The sequence below is a fragment of the Parus major genome, chromosome 4A (assembly GCF_001522545.3).
Source record: "Parus major isolate Abel chromosome 4A, Parus_major1.1, whole genome shotgun sequence".
Taxonomy (NCBI): domain Eukaryota; kingdom Metazoa; phylum Chordata; class Aves; order Passeriformes; family Paridae; genus Parus; species Parus major.
In genome coordinates, this window is record NC_031772.1 from 6,441,265 (window position 1) to 6,461,717 (window position 20,453).

Sequence of the window (20,453 nt, forward strand, 5' to 3'; positions counted from 1 at the left end):
CGGCCGCCGGGGCGAGGGGCGGGGTCTGGCGGCTCCCGCCAATCAGCGGCCGCTCCGCGCGCCGGCCCCGCCCCTCGCTGCGTCGCGCGGCCCCGCGCGGCCCGTCCCTGCTCGCGCGGCGCGTCGCGGTCCGAGGATGCGGGAGGCGCCCGCGCTGCCCCGCGGCCCCGCCGCCCCCGCCGCGCCCGCGCCCGCCTCCGCGCCCGTCCCCGGCTTCCTCGCCAAGCTCTGGGCCTTGCTGGAGGATCCGGACAGCGACGACGTCATCTGCTGGAGCAGGGTGAGGTGACCGCCCGGGCCCGGCCCGGGGAGGCCCGCGCGAAGGACTCGAGGGTGGTGGGAACGCCGGGCCGGGGCTGCGGAGCTCTGCGGGCGGGCGGCGGTGGAGGGTCCCCGGCCGCCCGGAGCGTGCCGAGCCCGCCTCCCCGCCCCGCTTGCGGGGGTGCTGGCGGACCGGCGTGTGCGGGGCCGTGCCCGGGCCCTCCCCCGTTGCCCGGGCCCTCCCCGCGTGCGGCCCGTGGCGGCGGTGCTGGCGCAGCGGGACATCCCTGGGGGACAGTCCCGAATCCCCGGGCTGCAGCTCAGAGCGGTGAAAGGACGCTGTCAGGAGCCATTAACTGTCCGTTTTCCTTCCGGAGCAAAGACAGATGTGCCCCGCGGGCACAGAGCACGGACACACCGACCAGACACCCCAGACACGCGCTGTGTTTATTTTTGTTCCCTGTCATTTTTAAATCCGTAGGATTTTTCTCCACTTTTTTCCAGCCGTTTGCCCTTTACAAAGACAAAGATTAAAAGAAACACAATGTTTTTGTTTTCTTCGTGAACAACATAAAAGTGATGCAAAAAGCTCTTCCTGTTTCCAGGAAGTTTGATCCTGAGCATGTGATAAATCCGGCACTGCTGGTGTCACCCTGGTCACCGCTGAGTTGTGTTGTCTGAACTTTCGGTAACTCAGCAACATTACGTGGTTATTTTTAGTGATGACATAGCACGTACAATGGAAGAATCTTGTCAGGAGCTGGGCAGGCTGATGAAGGGAGATGAAATCTCTCTAGTGGCATGAATTCCATTGGGCTTGTGCAATGCTAATGCTTCCTGGGGACAAAGAGAACAGGTTTTTTAGAACAGTTTTGCTTTGGATTAAGGTGGGTGTGTCAGGGCCTTAAGAAAATTCCCTGTTCAATAGAAGTGTTTCATGTAATTGTGAATTCAAACCTTTTAGTCCAGTCCCAAGTACTCAAAAGTGTTCCCACAGCAAAGTCTTTTGCCTTTCTCTGCTTTCAGAACAGTCTCTGCTGATTTATGATCTTCACTTAAGAGCAACACCTTAGAAAAGCTGTGCTTGTTCACTAACTGTTACTTCTGCTTATTTCCTAGAATGGCGAGAATTTCTGCATTCTGGATGAGCAGAGGTTTGCCAAGGAGCTGCTCCCCAAGTACTTCAAACACAACAATATCTCCAGCTTCATACGGCAGCTCAACATGTGTAAGCATCAGTAGTTCCTACATACTCTGTCTGCCAAGTTCATAGCTACTTGGCTTTGTTTGGATTTCTTTAAACAAGCAAACGGGACTTGGCAAGTTTTTCATCTCTAGAAACCTGAGCCCTGACCTTAAGTTTGCTTTGCAAAAGAAAAGACTGATGGTAGAGCTTGGTTTAGTGTTCGGTTATTGTGTTTTAGCTACAAGCCCTTTTGAGTAACAGCTGTAGGAATATGTGCTGGTGACTAAAGGCAGTGTGAGGCTCCCTGAGGTTGGTCTTGCAGCAAACGTGTGTACCCAGGGGAGTAGAGGCTGTGTGTACACCCTTACACCTAGAATGTGAAAAAAAATTTGCCTGGATTTTGGAGCCACCACTGCTCTTGCCTACTTTGCAAGTTGGAACCAGACCAGTCCTGCTGATGGGCCAAGCTGGACTACATTTCTCATTGTTTTTTATATTTTATTATGTTTTCTCTGTTCAAGCAATGAGCATCACTTAGCAATGTTAGGTAGCACATGTACAGCATGGCCAGGTAGAGGGGTGCAGTGAGGGTGGCTCAGGGGAACAGTGCAGCATGCAGGGCTGCAGGAACCATCAGGAATAACTGCAGAAGCTTCTGGGGCCAGTGAAGGGACAACATCCCAGGAGGTGCTGCCTTAGTTAGAATTTCAGACTGTCGGCGAAGAGCTCTCTGTCCTTGCACAGTAGGTTTGCCTGATGTCTCCAGCTGCTGCCTATATAGGTTTTGTAACCTACAGCACATCTGTTTAGTCTCTGGACAGAGGGTGGATGCTCCTATTTGTGTCATGTGCTTTTGTTTGTAAGATCAATCACTTGTATGACAGTGGATAATCCAAAAAAAACAATGTCTCTCTCCTTGTAGCCAGGATAAATGAAAAAAAAGCAAATGCTCCTATGTAGATATACAATGTAGTGGCAGCCTCCTTTTCCTGCTGGATATATCCTGACTTTCTAATAATAGTTGGAGTGCATTAATTGTGTTAAAACCTTGACTGAGGAGAGACGTGGATTGGCCTGTCAGCTGAATCATGCATCTAGCCTGTGGTGTTTGAGCAGTGATGGAAATAGCACTGGCAATATCTTACTTTGGGCAGGCAGTCTAGTATGAAGAAGGTGCTCTGCTGCAGGTGTTTGCATAGGCAGGCAAGGAACTAACTTCTCTGCCTTGCTTTATTTTATAGACCATAATGGTACATGAAAGCATTTGTTTTGATGTGTAGTTGTCAAGGATAAAAGGGAAAGTGTACCATTCCTCTGCATCCACTGGGACATGATTCTATTCAAGATGTCATAATAAATCTCATTTCTAACTAACTGTTGGGAAGGTTTGTACGTGGCTGTGATGGTTTGGCCATGGCTGTCTTGCCCACAGACACACATTGGCCTCTGGTGTGCAGCCTGCCAAGGGCAGCCAGTGGTACTGTGGACATATTCTCTAGCTGTGAAGATCAGAGCAATGAAATCATTGAGCACCAACAAAAGCTACCTTGGCTGTTTTTCATAGTTTCTGCTCCCAGTAACTGGAGAGTAGTGGATATTTTGGACTTTTCTTAAGCTGTATGTATTCCAAGTCAGCTTTCAACTGGAAGAAATGCCTTTGTTGATTTCCTCTCCACAGATGGTTTCAGGAAGGTGATTGCTCTGGAGAATGGTATCATTACAGCAGAGAAAAGCTCAGTCATTGAGTTTCAGCACCCTTTCTTCAAGCAAGGCAAGGCACATTTACTGGAGAACATCAAGCGCAAGGTATAGTCTAAGCACATACTTAATTCACTTAGTTAGAAAAAGTGGCTTATCAGGAGCACATATGGGTGTTTGAAACACAGCCAGCAAATACCGTGGGAACCAAGGAAACTCCCTCATGATGACAGGCCAGTGCCTGGCTGGGCCTCCTTGTGCCAGTGCTTAAACAAAACCTGCTCAGCTCTTGGTTGTGAACTGGGGTAGGACCATGTTCTACATCATCATCAAACCACAGCCCTTCTCCACAGAGTTATATCCCTGATTGCAGCTTAGCATGGTCTGCAGTTCTGTCAGCATCTCCAACTGCAAGAAAGGCACAAAGTGAAAGAAGCAAAAGAAAATACATTCCTGTTTGGTACTCATTAAAAATTAGCAAAGTCATCAGTAACCTGTTCATTTGGATGAGTTTGTGTAAATTATATTTCTCCTCCAAAAATGTGTTGCCACTAAGCTACATCCTTATGAGCACTTTCTGCTTTTCTTGTGTAAGTTCAGGCCTTGTCTGACCTGTTTCTGCACAGATATTTATCCTCTATTGGCACATTACAGCTCATAATATCCTGAGGAAGGGAGTATCATGATACATCACATTGACATTCGAACAGCAGAATCTTTTCTTTAGGCTGTCGTCAGGTGTGGCTGCATTGCCCAGGGTAATAAAAGCCCAGGGTAGGCTGGAGAGCCACAATTATGTTTGGATTGATTCTTCACTGAGCTGCCCCTGCTTGGAGCCAGAATCAATTGAGTGGCTGTGGCTCAGGCCTGTGCTCCCCCCGCTGCTGTGACCGGCGTGTCCCAGCGTGCACGCCTGGCAGGGCAGGGGCGCGGTGACGTCAGGTGTGGCACCATGTGTCCCAGGGGTGGTGCACTGGGTGGAGTGTTCTAGATGGAAAGACTAAAACTCTGCTCAGTGCTAAGGACATTGGTATGAAGTGTTGAATAGGTTGGTGAAAGACATTCTTTGTTGTACAGGAAATGCTAGTGATTTTTTTTTGTAAAAAAGTCATTAACTTTCTTGCTCTTTTACTGCCTGGAATTGGGCCATATTCCAGTATTGGCTGTAAACTGTATTTCAAGCCTCTGTCAGCACTGCAGATTTGAATGCAGGTCTTGCTTTACTTACTCCCTTTCACTTTCAGCTCTGCTGGTGTGCAGATAGCCTGTGTGTCTTCACAGAACACCAGAATGATTTGAGATGGGAGGCACCCTGGAGCTCATCTCATTCCACCCACTGCCATGGGCAGGGACACCTCCCACTAGACCAGCCTGCTCCAAGCCCCATCCAACCAGGGATGGGACAGCCAAGTTTCCATGGGCAGCCTGTGCCAGTGCCTCAGCACCCAAGGACTGGACACCATGATTAGCCAGTTGGGGACTCTGAAGCTCAGTTCCTTGTACTTGGGCAGAATTTATGTTGGCCCTTGTTTTTTTGGAGGCTAGCTGGCTGCAGTTGGAATTTCCACCCACTTCCTGCAACTTTTGGTTGTCGTCCCACAGAGAGGTGGTGTGCTGAAGAGAAATCAGACAGCCTTGAATTCCATTTGGGATGCACCCTGCCTACATTAGCATAAGTTACTAACTGCAGCAAAAGCAAAGCATCTAGACTGCAGACAGGGGGGAGAACTGTCAGACCCTTCAGTCCATCCTTTGTACCATGGGATTGTGTCAAGAAAGTAGTTAGTCATGTCTGAGAAGTGATTGCACAACAGCTGTGTCTGTTCCAGCACAAAGGGATGGGATGTTGGTTTATAACACCATAGATTCGTTTCTGACCATTCCACTCCCCTTTGGAAGACAAGATGTGTGAGCCAACCTGCACAGAAGTTATCTCATGCCTCAGCAGGCCAATCCCACATTGGTGTTTTCACCTCCCCATTGGAATCCACATGGGATGCTTTCACAGCCTACTTGGAATTTAGCAGAGTAACAATAAAACTCCCAGCAGGCTGTAGGTTGGGAGGGGCACCTTGTTCAGCTCTGTGTGGCTCAGTTCTAGTCAATATTTGGCAATATGACGTTCAAAATTATGCCCACAAAACCTGGGTGTGACATTCAGACACGTGCATGTGATGCACTATAAACCTGTCTTTTTCAAAATCCTGAATTGTGTTGCAGCCAACAATGCTTCTGCTGCAGAGAGCTGCTGAAGGAACTGGAAAATGTTTAGTATAGAAGTGCAGGAAGGAGACTGTGAACTCTTTGCTCTCTGATGGTTCTTCCACCATCGTTTGAAGTAGCAGCATTCACAGATTGTGCTGTGAGCAGAAGAGCAGTTTGGACTCTTCTTTCTGCAGACAAGTCTCCATAACTTTGGAATGTCAATGAGCTGAGAGGTAGTAGAGGAAACACCAGTAGGGGAATCTGCAATTCAACTGGTACAGGATAGATTTTCAGATTGAGTAAGAATGCATCTAAGTAGATGCCTTCATCTCCCAGTAAGGTCGTGGAAATTAAGTTACTCCTTTGCTGGCAGATTTGCCCACACCTAGAAGGAATATGATCATCTTGTTCTTCCACTGTCAGCTGTGGGGTTTTTTTGGCTGGTGTACATTCTGTGACACTAGAGGGCAAACTGTCACCAAGCCTGGCAGAGAACCCCCAGAGAAAGCCCTTTGCAGTCAGTGGTCTTTATTGTGAATTACAGTCATGAATGTACTGTCTCCAGGCAGGAAGTGCTAATCTCATGTTTTCATTGGCATCTTGCTTTTTATATACAGTGCAGCCTGTCCTAAGGGTTGTCACTTGCAGCAGTTGTGGTGTTTTGTGCCATGTAAGACTTGCAGTCTTACCTGGTCTTTCAGTGGGGCTTGGTGCTGCCCTGCAGGCTGACTGCACTCTCCCTGCAGCAAGGAGCATTGTACTAAAGTGTGTGTGTACCTGTTCCAGGTGTCTGCAGTGAGAACTGAGGATCTCAAGGTCTGCACAGAGGATTTGCACAAAGTCCTGTCTGAGGTGCAGGAGATGAGAGAGCAGCAGAACAACATGGATGTCAGGCTGGCTAACATGAAGAGGTAGACTCGGCCGTTTCGGGGCACTTCTGCATTGAATGTTGCTTATATCTGATGGAGATTGGCTAAATATGGGTTTCATTTGAACTGGAAACAGGTGAAGCTATATTTTTTCCTAAGAATGCCCATTCCACCCCACACGACATTCTGAATCTTGTTTGGTTTTGTAATTCAGTCATGACTGATGATTTAGACTGGGAGTTTGTTGACTGCCTTGAGATTTCACTCTGGTTGCCAGCACCTGTAGTAGTTTTTTACTTCAATAAAAACATTTAAATTTTTGAATACAAACAGGATTAGATGCAGTGAGGGACAATGGTGTTTTGTTTTCTTTCTAACTGGAAGTGGACTTCACACATCCTCATCTCTGTTCTCTCAGATCCCCTTCATATAGGCACTGGTAATTCATTCAGGTCATTGGTATGCCAGCAGATATCAACCAGAGTTCAGCAGATACCTTTCTCTCTCTGTTCCTTAAAGAAAAACAATCAAACCACCTTTAGATCTGTCCCAAGGCTGTCAGTGTTTGGAAACAGGCTGAGTGTAACACTAAGTCCTTATTCAACAGCTTTGAGGCTTTGAAGGAATACTTCAGATAAAGATTAATGGTGGAGCAGCAGAGGATGAGGGTGTCCTTATTAAGTGAGTGTTTGATGCTGTTGATGGAAAATGGAGTTAAGTTAACCCAGAGTTTATGCTAGTGGATCAAATTAACTGAGGGTTAGTTATCCACAGAGGGAATGTTGCCATTGGTTCTGCAAGGTACTCTAAAAGTTTGAAAGCTGTAAAACTAGAGCATATAAAGTAAACTCTGTTCATCCTCTGTCTTCTGATTTATTCTGCATTGCAGAGAAAATAAGGCCCTGTGGAAAGAAGTGGCAGTTCTAAGGCAGAAGCACAGTCAACAACAGAAGCTGCTGTCTAAGGTACCATTGCAGCATCTTCAGTGCTACCATCCTTATTCCTGCCTCTGTGATACTTCATGGCATTCTTTGCTTATGTAGAATGACAAATGACACAGAGCTGAACAGGCTGTATTAATACAGCATAAAGAAAATGTTCACAGTTCCTGAGTGTCCCAGAAGTAGCACAGTAAAGAACCACGAGCAAAGCCCTAAGGAAAAGTCAAAGTAGGATATCAGTGTGTGGAGATAGTGCATGGTAACAGGAGCTCAGAACTTGAGAGTTTGCAGGCACATGGAATGGAGTCTGTGAAAGATCTTGGACCAGGATACACTTAGACCACTTGAGAAGTGAGCTTGGAACGCAGAAACTGTAGGAGCTTGCACGCTGGAAAAAAATTTCTCTGGTTTATTCCTCAGCTGTTTCTGGTCTGGAATCCTCTAGTGACTTGTGCTGTTATTGCATTTCAAAAAAAGCCAACTGTGCAAGTGGGCTAATTTTTCTATGCAGTTTGTAACTCTTGCTTTCTTCTTTAAGATACATTGCAAATGGATTTTTAAAATACCTGTTAATTTCTGTCATGTAACTATATCATTTTATAGTAAAATCTGAATTAAGAATTTAATGTTAGGATTGCTATGCTGACCACTTTGTTTTGGTTTTCTTTTGTTTCTCCTTTTTAGATTCTTCAATTTATACTAAGTTTGATGCGAGGAAATTATATTGTTGGGGTCAAAAGAAAAAGGTAATTACTTGATAGGTCCCAGATCAGTGTCAGATTTGTAGGGATAAATCAGTTTCTGTTGTGTGACAGGTATTTTTATCACTTGTATATTCAAACTTGAGAAAGCTGATGGAAGTTCAGTCAAGCACAAAATAAGTATTTCCTCCTTATCACTAAAGTGGGTGGGAAGAGAATATTCTATACATTTTCAGTTCCAAAGGGCACAGTTATCAGAAGTGGTAAATCTCAAAATGTGCACATGTGACTGATTTCTTCCAAACCACAGCGTGTGTGTGTGTGTGTGTGTGTGTGTGTGTGTAGCACAGGCTGCCTGCAGTACCCTCCCTGACACAAAAGCCAGGCTTCTCAGGAGGGCAAGAATGATTACCATTACTGCCTGTCTTTGGCACTGCTGCAGCTCTTCCCTCTGGCAGTCAGGATGTACTAAAGCTGTGCTTTGTCTCAGGTCTCTCACGGATGCTGCAGGTGCTTCACCCTCCAAGTACAGTCGTCAGTATGTCCGCATCCCTGTGGAGAGTGGCCAAGCTGTAAGTCTCCCCAGGGTCAGAGGCAGTGGGTTGGACAGGATGATAAACTGTGATATCAGTCTTCCTCATAGCTACAAATACCCTAACCTGGTAATCAAATGTTCTCCCTTTTGTAATGGGCAGCTTTAGAGCAGCATTCTGGCTGTAAAATCATACAAATCAGTGCAACTGGTCACAGATGAAATGTGAACAGGAAAAAGAAGCTGCAAGGAGAATGGGGCTTCAGTACAAAAAAAGAAAAGGTCAGAGCCTGTGGTTTACTCATTCTGTTCTGTATCTGCAGATGGCTTTTTCTGAACATAGTGCAGATGAAGAGGATGGAAATGGTACAGGTCTGATAATCCGAGATATCACTGACACCCTGGAAAATGCCACCAATGGCCTCCTTGCTGTGGCACACACAAGTGGCAGAGCCAGGTATGTCCAGACTATATGAAGTATTTATGCCTGTGTTGTTAACTGGGTAGTTATGTTAATGTTTGCAATCCATCTGGGTTGTGGGAAACAGAATGTGTCTCTGAACGTCCATTTGTGCATGATAGGCCTGTTGCAGGCTCTCCTGCAGCATGTAGCATTGTCATTGTCAGAGCTCATGTCTCTTCAGGAGTCCCTGGAGGCCTGTCAGGCTGATGGGCATCACAGGATTAATTTGCTGAGGCTTTTCTGTCTGTCCAACAAATGAACACATACTTGACTTCTCAACTGAGCAGGGACCTGAATGCACATCTAGGTTTCTAATAATCCAAAATGTATAGAGATTGCTAACAAATTGAGATATATAGTTTTATCTCCAGTTGAAATACTGCTCTCACTAAGCATGTCCTAGGGAAGGCATTCTCTGTGTGGCAACAGATTTTACTGAAGACCCATTTAGTTGTTAATACCCAGAGTGAAATATGGACTGATTTGGAATCTTTCCAGAGTCTGTTAGGAGTTTCTCTCCTGCCTAATTCCCATATACTATATTGCTGCTTTTTGCCTGGGAAAAAGAAGTATTTTGCTCTGATGCATGGTCTCTGTGTAAGCTGTAGTAAGAGATTCTTCATCTGCCACTTCACTGCTTTTTCTAAAGACCAGTTTGTTACTTTAATCCTTGACTGGCCTAATCTTATTAAGATTTGGGATACTAAACCTGAAATTAATAGTAATGCAATTGATAAATTCTCTTGTGTGTTGTTTCTGTTTGGGTCACATTTTAGAGAGCCACAGGCAGCTCTGGATCCTGGCTTACCTCTTTGTCAAGTATCACAGCCAAGTGAGTTAAATTGTGCAGAACCTGTTCCATCAGTTCCTATAAACGATGTCAGCAAATCCGGCGAAATAGGCACGGCTGCTGTGGAGCTCCACGCTGCACAGCCAAATGCTCCAGAGGACCCAGTGTCAGTAATTGACTCCATCTTGAATGAGAACAGCTCTGGAAACCAGAATGATCCTTTGCTGGACAGGTATTAACTTGTTTCTGAAAAGTGTTACCCTGTTGTCCCCTTGGGATCCTGTCAGAGTTTTGGAGGGTGCCTTGTTGGGCAGAACGTAGGGAATTAGCTTCTGAATTGTCATTGATGAAGTGAATTCTCTGCACCTTTGTTACCAGGGCTTGAAAAAGCCAAGTGTTGGCATCACACATTGAAAAAGGGCACGTGTCCCTCTCACCTTTATGGTAACACGTGTGCCTGACTGCTGGTGCATCCATCAGTGTGTCCCATCAGCCCACTGCTGCCACTGCCAGGTGCTGCCAAGCAGCAGGTAAAGGACACTGATCTCGGGCTGGCATTGTGGGCACTTTGCTCCTGGGACCTGGATGTGGATTGTCCTGGTGGTCACCTCACTGTTCCTTTCCTTCTCTGCCCCTCATTTGTACAGAGCTGTTTCCCTTCATTTCCCAAAGCTGTGCCCTGTAGGATTACACAGCCCTGGATCAGGGGTGCAGGCTGTGGATTCCCACCCCAGCCATCAAACCTTTGTTCAAACAGATATTGATGTACAGGCTGGGATCTGAGAACATTCACCAGATACTAAAATGAGGGAGGAAAGAGGAGCTGCTTTTTGACCTCATAGCTGTAGTTGCTGTTCAGGTAGTCTTCCTTGTTCCTGTACCTCAAAGAGCTGGAGTGAGAGGTGATACAGGAATGCAGTTTCATCCATTTGGCTATTCTGGATTGTAGGCAACCTGCCCTGTAGAGCAAGAGAAGGCTCTGCCTGCCACCTGTGCCTTACAGTGCTATGTAATTTTGTCTTTCTAGAGAGGAAATTCAGGATTTTCTGAACTGCATCGATGCCAGCCTTGAAGAGCTCCAAGCAATGCTGTCAGGGAAGCAGTACAACTTTGGTGCCGAAGCGTTCAGTGATGTGAGTGTCTTCTCACTGTTTCTGATTTCTGAGAAATACTGTTGTGTCATGAAATGCTGCTAGTTTATTCCATGTTGTAATGGGTAAGAGTCAGGAACATCTTGAAAAGCAAATAGCTGCAAATAGAATGATTCTTAGGTGTTGACAGTGTCCAAGGTAATACTGGGAGCCTTTCCAATGTTGTACAGGATTCCCGTTCTACAGAACTGAAGGGGGAAAAAAAAAGGAAAATATTTGCCTCACTTCTCAAGGCTAATCACATACCATCACATCCTGACTATGGATGATATGGATGTGAAACTTAGCTGTATCCCTTATGGATATGAACTGGATGATATGGAGTGAAACTTAGCTGTATCCCTGGAATCACTAGGAAACAGGGTAACCTTTTCTCCTCCTGTGACATTAGTTTATTGGCACAGCTTGAAGGTCTCAGCTGAAGGTCCATGGAGGTGCCACTGTCCCCATGCTTCAGTGGAAGGAGCAGCACACTGGGTCCTGCAGTCCTTTCAGGAGCTCTCTGCAGTTAATTTCAAAAACTTTATTAGTTCACATATGGTCTGGTTTTATTTTCAGACATTTAATCCGGAGCTGCCAGCCCTGGATATGAGCTTGATGGAAACTCCCCCTGGTATTGAAAATGTAAGAGTAAGATTTACTTCTGTGGTGGGGAGGGTGAATGTGATGCTGGGAGTTGAATCTTGCTTGATGTAGCTCAAGGGTGGGAACGGGGTTCATGGCACAGGGTGACACTGCTGGTTCATCTCATCTAGCTGATTCCAGTTTCAATTATCACTCTTGGCATGTTGGAATTTAAGAGGGTTCTCAAGATAATTTCCAGTTCTGCATACCTAGTGCAGTCATACACTTGGAATGCCTGTCTGAAAACTGAAGGAAAAATACTAAAGGAACATTGTAATGCAATACACTATAGCTGTTCTGAACATGGCTCCATGGAATTTCCTCAGAAGATACACAGAAGTTCAGTACAAACTTATTTCTCTTGGTCCAGTTCCTATAATTGGTTCATACTATTAAAAAAATACTCTTGCAAGTGTTATTTTTGTTGAAGTTCTGAAATAATATTTAAACTAGGATTTCCCAGTAAGAAGAGCTTTGACAACTGATGTGAAATGCAGCTGTGTTTAAGCAGTGCCTGCAAAATTCAATTACATGATGAAGTCACGTTTAACTGTTACCCCAACAATACTGATTATAATAAAGCTTCTAGTTTGGAAGGTAAAACAAATATTTGCTAGACAGAAGCTTGTTTTGTTTAGAAAGTTAAGTTTTTCTGTATTTCACTGTGCCTCTTTTGAGAGCCTCTGTGTGCAGGCTCACTGCTCCATCTCTTTTCCTCCACCTTTCACATCTATTTCTGTTAACCAGACAGTAAAGACTTCTATTTTTTTGTTGTTGTTGTTAAACAGTGTATCTTAACTCTCTGTTTCAGATGGCAAACTTGGCAGAGAGCACTGAAGGTCTGGGAGCAAGCGAGAGGGAAACAGCAGGAAGCAAAGGTGGGCAGGAAGGAGCACTGAGCACTGTGGCAGCTCCACACTCTTTGAAAACCATATTGAAATGGGATTGTTGCAGCTTGTAATATCTCCTTCTTTGGTCTAGGCTTAAGATTTTTGTGAAGACTGTGATGTTTCACTGATCTTGAAGCTGAGCCACAGTTTTAAAAGGCCCATCCTGTGCCCTGTGGTTTCTCACATAGAAAACATGGGTCCCATTCTGAGTCCCCTTGCACATAGAAATGTGACACAGGAGCCACAGTGGGGAGCTGAATGCAAATGTCCTTGTAGCAGTATCTCCTACACAGGCTGTGGTGCCCCCAAAGGCAGAGCTGCTCAGGTTCCCAAGGACTGCCACTGCATGCTCTGAGTGCTTGGAGTGGGCTCCAGGCATTGATGTTTCCAGGCACAGGGGCACTGGCTCCACTCTGACAGCCGTGGGTGTAGGGTTTGTCCCAGCCCAGCCTGGGCTTTCCTGTAGTGCACCAAGTTTGAAGCAACCTCTCCAGGTTTCTTTGGCTTGAATAAGAGCCTTCAGTTGGTGAAACTGAACTGTTTGTTTTCTCCTCAGATATGCAGCTGATCCAGTACAGGGCCAACCCTCTGCTTTCCTTATTTGAAGAGCTGCCTTCAGGTGAAGCTGCAGGGAAGGTGGATGATCCGAAAGACTTTCTGCTGCCTCCCCTGGAGGAGAAACCTGTTCTCCAGCCTCCATCAGCCAGTGGAACCGTTGTGCCACTTGCAGCTCCAGCGAGCCAGGCCGAGCCTCTGGACACTCTGGGAATGGGTGATCCGCCTCTCCTCCCAGAAGATGGGAATGGAGAGTATAAACTGTTTCCACTCCTGCTTCTCAGTCCTGTTGCTAACTTCATAGATGAGGCCTCTGAGATAGAAATTTCTTGAACTCATAGAATATCTGTAACCGGCTTAGTGCTATGGAATAACCACCAAAGGAGTGGAGCAGCAAAAAGTGTGAGCTCGGTCCTCACCTGCTTCCTGGGGACCCCGCTCTGCGCAGACAAATGGAAGTTCTCTTGCTGCAAGCAGGGAGCACATCTGGGAGAACTGAACACAAGCTCAACAACAAGAGCTGGTGGAGTGAAGGCACCAGACAGAGAGGAAGAACAACAACCCTGTAAACATACCACAGTGTATTCCATAACTTTTTATCCAATATTCTTATTGCAAGAGGAAATCTGTTTGTATCCTGTTTGTAAAGTTCGGCTGGGTTGTTTTGTTGGGGGGGTGGTGTTTGTTTTTATTAGCTGGATAGTAATGTGGTGTGTAATATTTTAAACCTGGGTTTTACTCTTTGGAGAGCCTGCTTCAATAGGTGGCTTGCCTACTGTTTGGAATTAAGTTGTTTTTAAATTTTGTTTTTAATTTGAGATTTCTTTTTTGATAGTTACTGGCTACAATTGTTTGCATCTGCTTAAATTACTTTCGTACTCCTAGATTTGCTCCTAGGTATAGGGAACATTTTTCCTATGGAAAATGACATTTAACTGTGGAGTATTATTTTTTAACATGCTAGCACACATCCATTGCCCTGGATTGTAGGAGTTGTGGTAGGAAGTGCTTGCCCCCCTGTGTAGCGCTGATTTCTCATGCACATTGCATGGCAGTTCCGGGGTAACCTGCCCCCAGTTCACAGGTCGTGTGTCCTTGGAGATAGTCAGTAGGACTGATTCATGTTTAGCAAAGGCCAGCAACTGTCCCTAAAATGACAGGGGGAGCCCTGGGGTGCCTTGCACTGACACAGGGTGTCACATTAGGGTATCTCCATGCTGGTAGCAGCTATTGCTCCCTGCCCCTGTGTGGACACCAGGTTTCACACTGCAGTTTCCACTGCCTGTGGAATCTTAAAGCCAAATTAGCCGGATGCATCTGAGTCTTTTGACAATGAATTATATAAACTTGGTGTCTACATCACCAAAAAGTCTTTCCCCAGAGTTTCTTTTGGCACTGTTTCCCAAGTTCTCTGAGCAGCTGCACTGTGGAACCCAGCCCCGGTGTCAGTGGAGCAGCAAGTCGTGTGCTGGTACCAAACATGTCACAGCTTCACCAGCCCACACAAACCTGCTGTGTGCTGAAGTGACAGCAAACTGCTGGGGCTGCAAGAGGCCTGGATGCAGGTAGAAACCCCCTTGGATAATATCACCTGATATGTCCTACCAGCACAGTTACTTTCGGTTTTTTTTCCAGTTTTAGGAATTCAGGCTACCTGCAGGCTTTTTTCTCTCTAACCTTCCTGAACTAGTAAGTGCTGAGCTCTTTTACATTCAAGAATCCAAGGTAGATATTCTGAAGCCTGCTAGATAATGCATGTTACCTGTGCTGGCCCAACTTTATTGGATTTGTGCTTCACTGTCAAATCTCTGAGTTGCAGAGGAAGGTCCTGCTCCTGAGTGTGTAATACCTTCAGTGTCATTTTATTACCTGTTCTTACCTCATGACTCTTCTCGTTTCCATCTTTTGAATTGCCTTTTGTCAAGTTTGTCTTATTCAAGCCTTCACAGTCTTTCTTTTGCTGACTTGTTGAGGCCAAGGGCTGAATAGTCTCAAGTTTTCATGAGCTGAAGGGAGTGGGGGAAGTGAGCATGTTGCATCTGTCCCAGGTCAGGTTTGGTTTGTTAATTTCTTCCCAAAGGTCACAGTTTTGCCAAGAGTGAATCAGTGAAAACCAGGCTTTTCTGATGTGCTGTTTGACAGCACCATGCAGACAACAGAGTTCTTTGGGAGGTTGATCTGCACCTCTGACCTCCCTGCACTGGTTGGATTGTAATTTCCGTCATGGATTAGTGTCATGTTCATCTGTCTGAGTCCTCTCCTCTCAGCACAGCCCACTGTCAGATATTGGGTCTGAGTGCATCATGGGTTTTTAGTACACTTTCTCTCTTAAGAAGTTAAGAAACCAAGGCTTAAGAAAATTGAAAAAAAAAAAAAAAAAAAAAAAAGTTTGTGCATCTGTGTGTCTGGTTTATGTACAGGTCCGGGAAAAGTATTTGTGCAACTTTCCTAAGAAAGATTGCAATTGAAAGGGGAAGACTGAATAACAAGAACCCACATGCTGAAGTAATTAAACTCAAGAATTGCAAAAAGATTACTGTGTTTCTTGTACTTTCTTTGTGTGTGTTCCTGTCTGTGCCAGTATTTCTCAAACCTGTTTACTGATTTTTCCAGAATTGAGAGCTTTCATGCTCCTGGGGTGTGGTCTCATGATGCTGGTTCAGGAGTAACTAGGGTGATGAGAAGAGCCTAGTGTCTGTCTCCAGAGCCTGGGAGAACAGCACCTGGGACTGCTTTTTCAAAAGGGTTCATGTGAAAGCTCAAAATACCATGTGTGGTGAAAAACACACAGATGTAGTGCACAGGTTCTCTGTGGACTCAGTAGGAAAGGCCCTCAGCTCCATCAGGTATGGATTAAAATATTGAGATAACAGAAGGAAATGGAACAGCCCACATCCTCAGACAGACCCCAGATCTGGCACCCCAGTGCAGACTGCCCAGGGTAACTGGCACCACGGGCATTACAGTTTTTGTGGGATTTTCCCAGAAGTAAGGTTTGTTCATCATTTCCACTGCCAAGAAAAAGGATCTTAATACAGAACTTGCTGCTCTTCAGGATAAAGGCAAGGACACAGCAGTGGAGTTGGCACATGGAGCTATGGACAGACTCCTCTGCTATGACAAGCTGGCTGAATCTGCAGCACAGTGCACCTCCAGCACAGTGCCCAGCCTGTGCCCGAGGGCCAGTGGCCAGGCACTGGGTCACCACCCCTATGTGCCAGCCTGGGTGGGGGCACTGCCCCACTGCAGCCTGGGGCAGCACCAGTTTGTTACAGACAACCACAGGGGCCTCACTGCAGCAGCAGCTTCCTTCCTTCCTTCCTTCCTTCTCCAGCATCAGTGCACGTGGCTGCTGCCTGGCTCCTCAGCTTTACCACTCTCTGTCCAGTGAGGAAAGATTCTCTCACGTGCTGGGAATCCACTGAACACTCCCAGGCATGGCAAGTGCAGACTGAGAAAGTGCCAAGTGCCCCTGGCATGCTCCTTTCAGATCTCCTTTTGCCCTGTTCCAACCCTGCCCTCCCCACACCGACCATGGGAGCTTTGCCATCAGTTCCTATCTCCTGTGTGCTTGCTAGCAGAGCTTTCCAGAATACAAGAAAAATGGATTTTGCTCTGTCTTTCCTGGGATGTGTGATACCACCTCATCCAACCATGCTCAGGATGTTTTGCTGTCTCCTAAAACAAGATTCTTGTTTAGGAAAGCAGCATCATGGTATCACAGACACCCAAAGCAAGGGCTTGCTGCCACAGTCACCTTAGGTACAGGTGCTGCACTGTATAAAGGACAAGACTTTTCCTGCCACTATTCCCCCAACCACCAGGGTAAATGTAAATGCATGAATAAATACCTACACATCTTTTTTAGTCACACGGAGTTTCAGCTTCCTAGTTGGTCCAGATCCCACTAGTGATACATTCCTGTTGTGTTTTCACAGCAATCAAGCCCCATGCAGCCACGCACCCACTCTCCTACCAGTGGGATTGTGGAGAAAATTGGAAAGGTAAAAGCTGGAAAACTCTTGGGTTGAGATAAAGACAGATTAATAGTGAAAGGAAAAGCTGGCACACAAGCAAAGAAAAAGAAAGGATTCATTCACTGCTTCCCAGGGGCAGACAGGTCTTCAGCCACCTCCAGGAGAGCAGAGTCACATGTAATGGTGATTTGGGAAGACAAACACCATCACCCCATATGTCCCCCCTCTTTTTTCCCCCCAGCTTTGTGTGCTGAGCATGATGCCATGCAGTGTGGTCAGTTGGGGTCACCAGTCCTGTGTCCCCTCCCCATCTCCCATGTGCCTGCAGCCCCCTCACCAGCATGTGACAGCAAAAGGCACTTGACTCTATGTAAACACTGATCAGCAATAACAAAAACATCTCTATATTATCAACCTTGTGTTCAGCACAAATGCAAAACATAACCCCATATTAGCCATTGTGGAGACAATTAATTCTACCCCAGCCAAACCATTGTCTTTGACTTGGTTCAAGACAATGTAGGCTTCTACCCTCCTCCAGCAAGCTCTGTTCCCTGAAAAGGAATTCCAATGATTTCACCTTAATGTGGTTTTTTCCTTCTTTGAGCCAAAAAATACATGAACCTGCAGCCCACAGCAGCTTTTCCAGCTTCTCCCTATCCCAGTGGCTGCAGGCTGGAGTGGCATCTCATGGGAAATTTCTGATGAAGGAAGACAGAGCCATAAAGGTGGATCCCAAAGTACCACTGCAGGTCCAAACCATGTCTCACTACCACTACAGGAGGGCTTTTTCCAGACCAGGGACTGGGATTTGGTTTGCTGCATTGAATTAGACTGATTACTTGTATTTGAGGATGGGATGTTGAATTTGGGGGTAACAACAGCAAAGGCTCGCTTCAGTTGAATGCAATGAAGCAGAAGAGATTATTTTACTGAAGCAGAAGAAAAATTGAGAGCTGTAGAAATCAGCAAAGGCAGTAAAATCCCTTGAGAAGGATATTTCAGTAGAAAACAAGTACTTCTCTTAGAGCTAGTGCTCAATTACTGAATTACAGAGATCAACTATAACATTTAATGAATAGTAATATATCATTACAGTTAAGAAACCGTGATTTCACAGTCTCGAAGATTTTCTACTTTGACAAGTTCCTCTTTTTCTCTCTGGGCATCTTCATGTTCACCTGTTTCCCAAGTAGTCTGCAGGCATTGGAGGGAAGTATGCCCCCAGTCACGGCTTGTAACTGAAAACAATTAATCACTTAAAACAAGCAGCTAAATTGCTCTGTGAGAAGGGAGCATCCATCTGTGAGGTGCAGTGGGATTGGTGGCCCAGATGTCTGCAGCTCTGGGGGAAATTTTTTGCTTTAGATTTGTATTCCTGAATTCTTCCTCTCTTAAATGTGGTAGAGTGATATAGAATATTTCAGTTGGAAGAGGCTACAGCAATTATCTGTCTTGCATTGGTAATGTAAAGATTTAAGGGGTTTCATGAGCCTTAACTTAAAGCATAGTGGTGATTGTCACAGAAGATGGTGAGAAAGTGAATTGTGAGGACCTAGATGGTTCAGTTCCTTATGACCTCTCTCTCAGACCTGTGTGTGTGTAATTGTGTGTTAAAGCTTATTTGTCTGCAAGCAACACAAGGAAAAGAGGAAGAAATGGTTGCCTAGGAATCAGAAAAAATAAAGGAAAAAAATTAAAAAACAGAAGGGGGGAAAAACATACTCAGCAGAAAATATGAAGTAGTGTGGAAGTAATTTTTAAGCTTTCCTCTCTGCACCCTTTCCTTAGGGTTTCCGCTGTGCCCACGCCTCTGACAGTGGTCACTGAGAGACTTGTTTTCTGATAAAGAGGAAGGAAAAACCACCAGCAGTTATCCTGGATGCTCAGTGACAGGGTGAGCCCAGGCAGGGAGGTGTTCCTGATTTGCAGCAGCTTGGGGAACGCGGGTCAGTGTGGCTGGAGAGGGAGCAGCCGTGCCCCGGGAAGGATGGGAATGGTGCTGCGAGTGGCCGCGCTCCTGAGCTCCCTTCTCCACTGCAGCGGTGAGTCTGGGCTGGCCACGGGCCCCTGCCCTGCGGTGTCTGCGTGTTTGGCAGGGGAGGCTCTGTTTTGGGAAGAGCTTAGATTCAGTCCTCGGAGTGAGACAAATGTACTGGGACAAAGGCAGTGGTCGTAATGTTTACAGGAAAAAGAGTTTTAGGTTTCTTCACCCAGCGGTTTAAGTTTCTCGTGTTTGGCTTAGGCTGTGAGAGTGGTGTGTTTCAGCAAAACAAATAGACAGTGGAGGAGGGAAGTCTTTGCTGTTCGTCAAAAGCCACAAGGATGATGTCTGGAACAGACACTGGCTGAGACCAGGGAACCCTCAACTTGGACTTTAGACCAACTCCTTCCCTCAGACCTAAGTTATTGGATAACTCTGCCCCTGTGCTCTACTCAGTGCTGGTGGTGGCAGGAAAGCACCAGGCAGAGCAGGAGAGGCAGGCTGCATGCTTGGCAGGAGTTGGTGGCCCCGGTGCCCCTGGCCATCAGCCACCTCCCACCTGTCTGCCTCATGCCACACTGATTTTTGGTTAACCCACCCCTGAGCAGCCCAGCCCTCACGCTCTCCACTGACTGCTTGTGTTTCTCATCTGGTGGGTTCTCTTTGCCAACACCCTTGCCATGGCTTCACCACCTGGGAGCTGCCTTCACCCTGGCTGCTTTGTGGCTTAGTTGCCGTCCTTCTTTCTTCCTGCAGCTTTTCTGGACCTGAGTGGCCCCAGTGAGATCAAAGGTGTCTGGAAGGACTCTATCACTCTGCCTTGTACCTATGTGCCTCTGGAGGACCTTGTGCAGCAAACCCTCACCTGGACTGTGGTACATGAAAAAGGTTCAGGCACCATCTTTCGGAGGGATGTCTCTGGTGACCACGTGTTCCTGTCTGAGTACAGGAACAGAGTCAGCATCCCAAAGGATGCCCCAGGAAATGTGTCTCTCCTCATCCTGAACCTGGAGATCTCTGACAGAGGAACCTACACTTGCCAGGTCACCTGGAGAGACAGCAACAACAGCCTGATAGCAAAGGAGATCACCACCAAATTGGAGGTTGTTAAAGGTAAATCCGGGAAGGAGGCTGTTCAGGAGGAAAGGGCTAGGCTCAGGAAGGCTTTTGGAAACTAGAGCAGGTAGGCAGTGACTGCGTGTTTCAATGCAGAAGCATTTTGCTGATCATTGTCAGCCTCAAGCAAGAAGGAGCAAATACATCAGAGCGAAGTTGTGTCCAGGACACAGCACCCTGCAGCTGGGGGCGGCCCTGTGGCTCCTCAATAGAGCTCATCGCTGGCTCTATTGCAGCCAATGGCTCGATGTTTCCCAGGGGCGTGTGGCAGTGGGGAAGTCCCAGGCACAGTTTATGGCTGTTCTTTGACTGAAATTCAGCAGCCTGTGCTTGCCCTCCGTCTGCCCAGTGCAGGGGGTTTACAGAGGCACAGAGAGCAGGACACCATGTGCGGCACAGCTGAGCTCATCCCGCACAGGGAGGAGATGTGAGAGCCAAGCTGTTTCCTCCTGGGAAGGCAGCGACAGCGAGCACTGCTGTGCCAGGGGCACCGTCCCCACCACAGCCAGG

The 20,453-nt window shown here is 46.6% G+C and overlaps 2 protein-coding genes across 4 annotated transcripts in view; both read left to right on the forward strand.

Moving 5' to 3' along the window:
* The first annotated feature begins 119 nt into the window (after nt 1-119).
* LOC107204016 (heat shock factor protein 3-like) lies at nt 120-15,399 on the forward strand. 3 transcript variants are annotated; one of them, XM_015626766.1, is made up of 13 exons: nt 120-280; nt 1,381-1,489; nt 3,126-3,253; nt 6,137-6,261; nt 7,109-7,184; nt 7,845-7,906; nt 8,352-8,433; nt 8,717-8,850; nt 9,633-9,878; nt 10,674-10,779; nt 11,356-11,421; nt 12,233-12,299; nt 12,868-15,399. In XM_015626766.1, the coding sequence occupies exons 1-13, from the start codon at nt 137-139 to the stop codon at nt 13,197-13,199; spliced, it is 1,677 nt and encodes a 558-aa protein (XP_015482252.1). In that variant the 5' UTR covers nt 120-136; the 3' UTR covers nt 13,200-15,399. The 3 variants fall into 3 exon arrangements, with proteins under 3 accessions (XP_015482252.1, XP_015482255.1, XP_015482254.1); XM_015626768.3 differs by lacking the exon at nt 120-280 and adding an exon at nt 1,006-1,148; XM_015626769.3 differs by lacking the exons at nt 120-280; nt 3,126-3,253 and adding an exon at nt 557-949.
* Nucleotides 15,400-18,670: 3,271 nt separating this feature from the next.
* The window catches only part of LOC107203688, an 8,823-nt gene continuing 7,040 nt past the window's right edge, over nt 18,671-20,453 (forward strand). The window contains exons 1-2 of the mRNA XM_015625999.3: nt 18,671-18,888; nt 19,584-19,940. Of these exons, the coding sequence (XP_015481485.1) occupies nt 18,726-18,888; nt 19,584-19,940 (520 nt within the window). The 5' untranslated portion in view covers nt 18,671-18,725. The remainder of the gene's footprint in view (nt 18,889-19,583; nt 19,941-20,453) is intronic.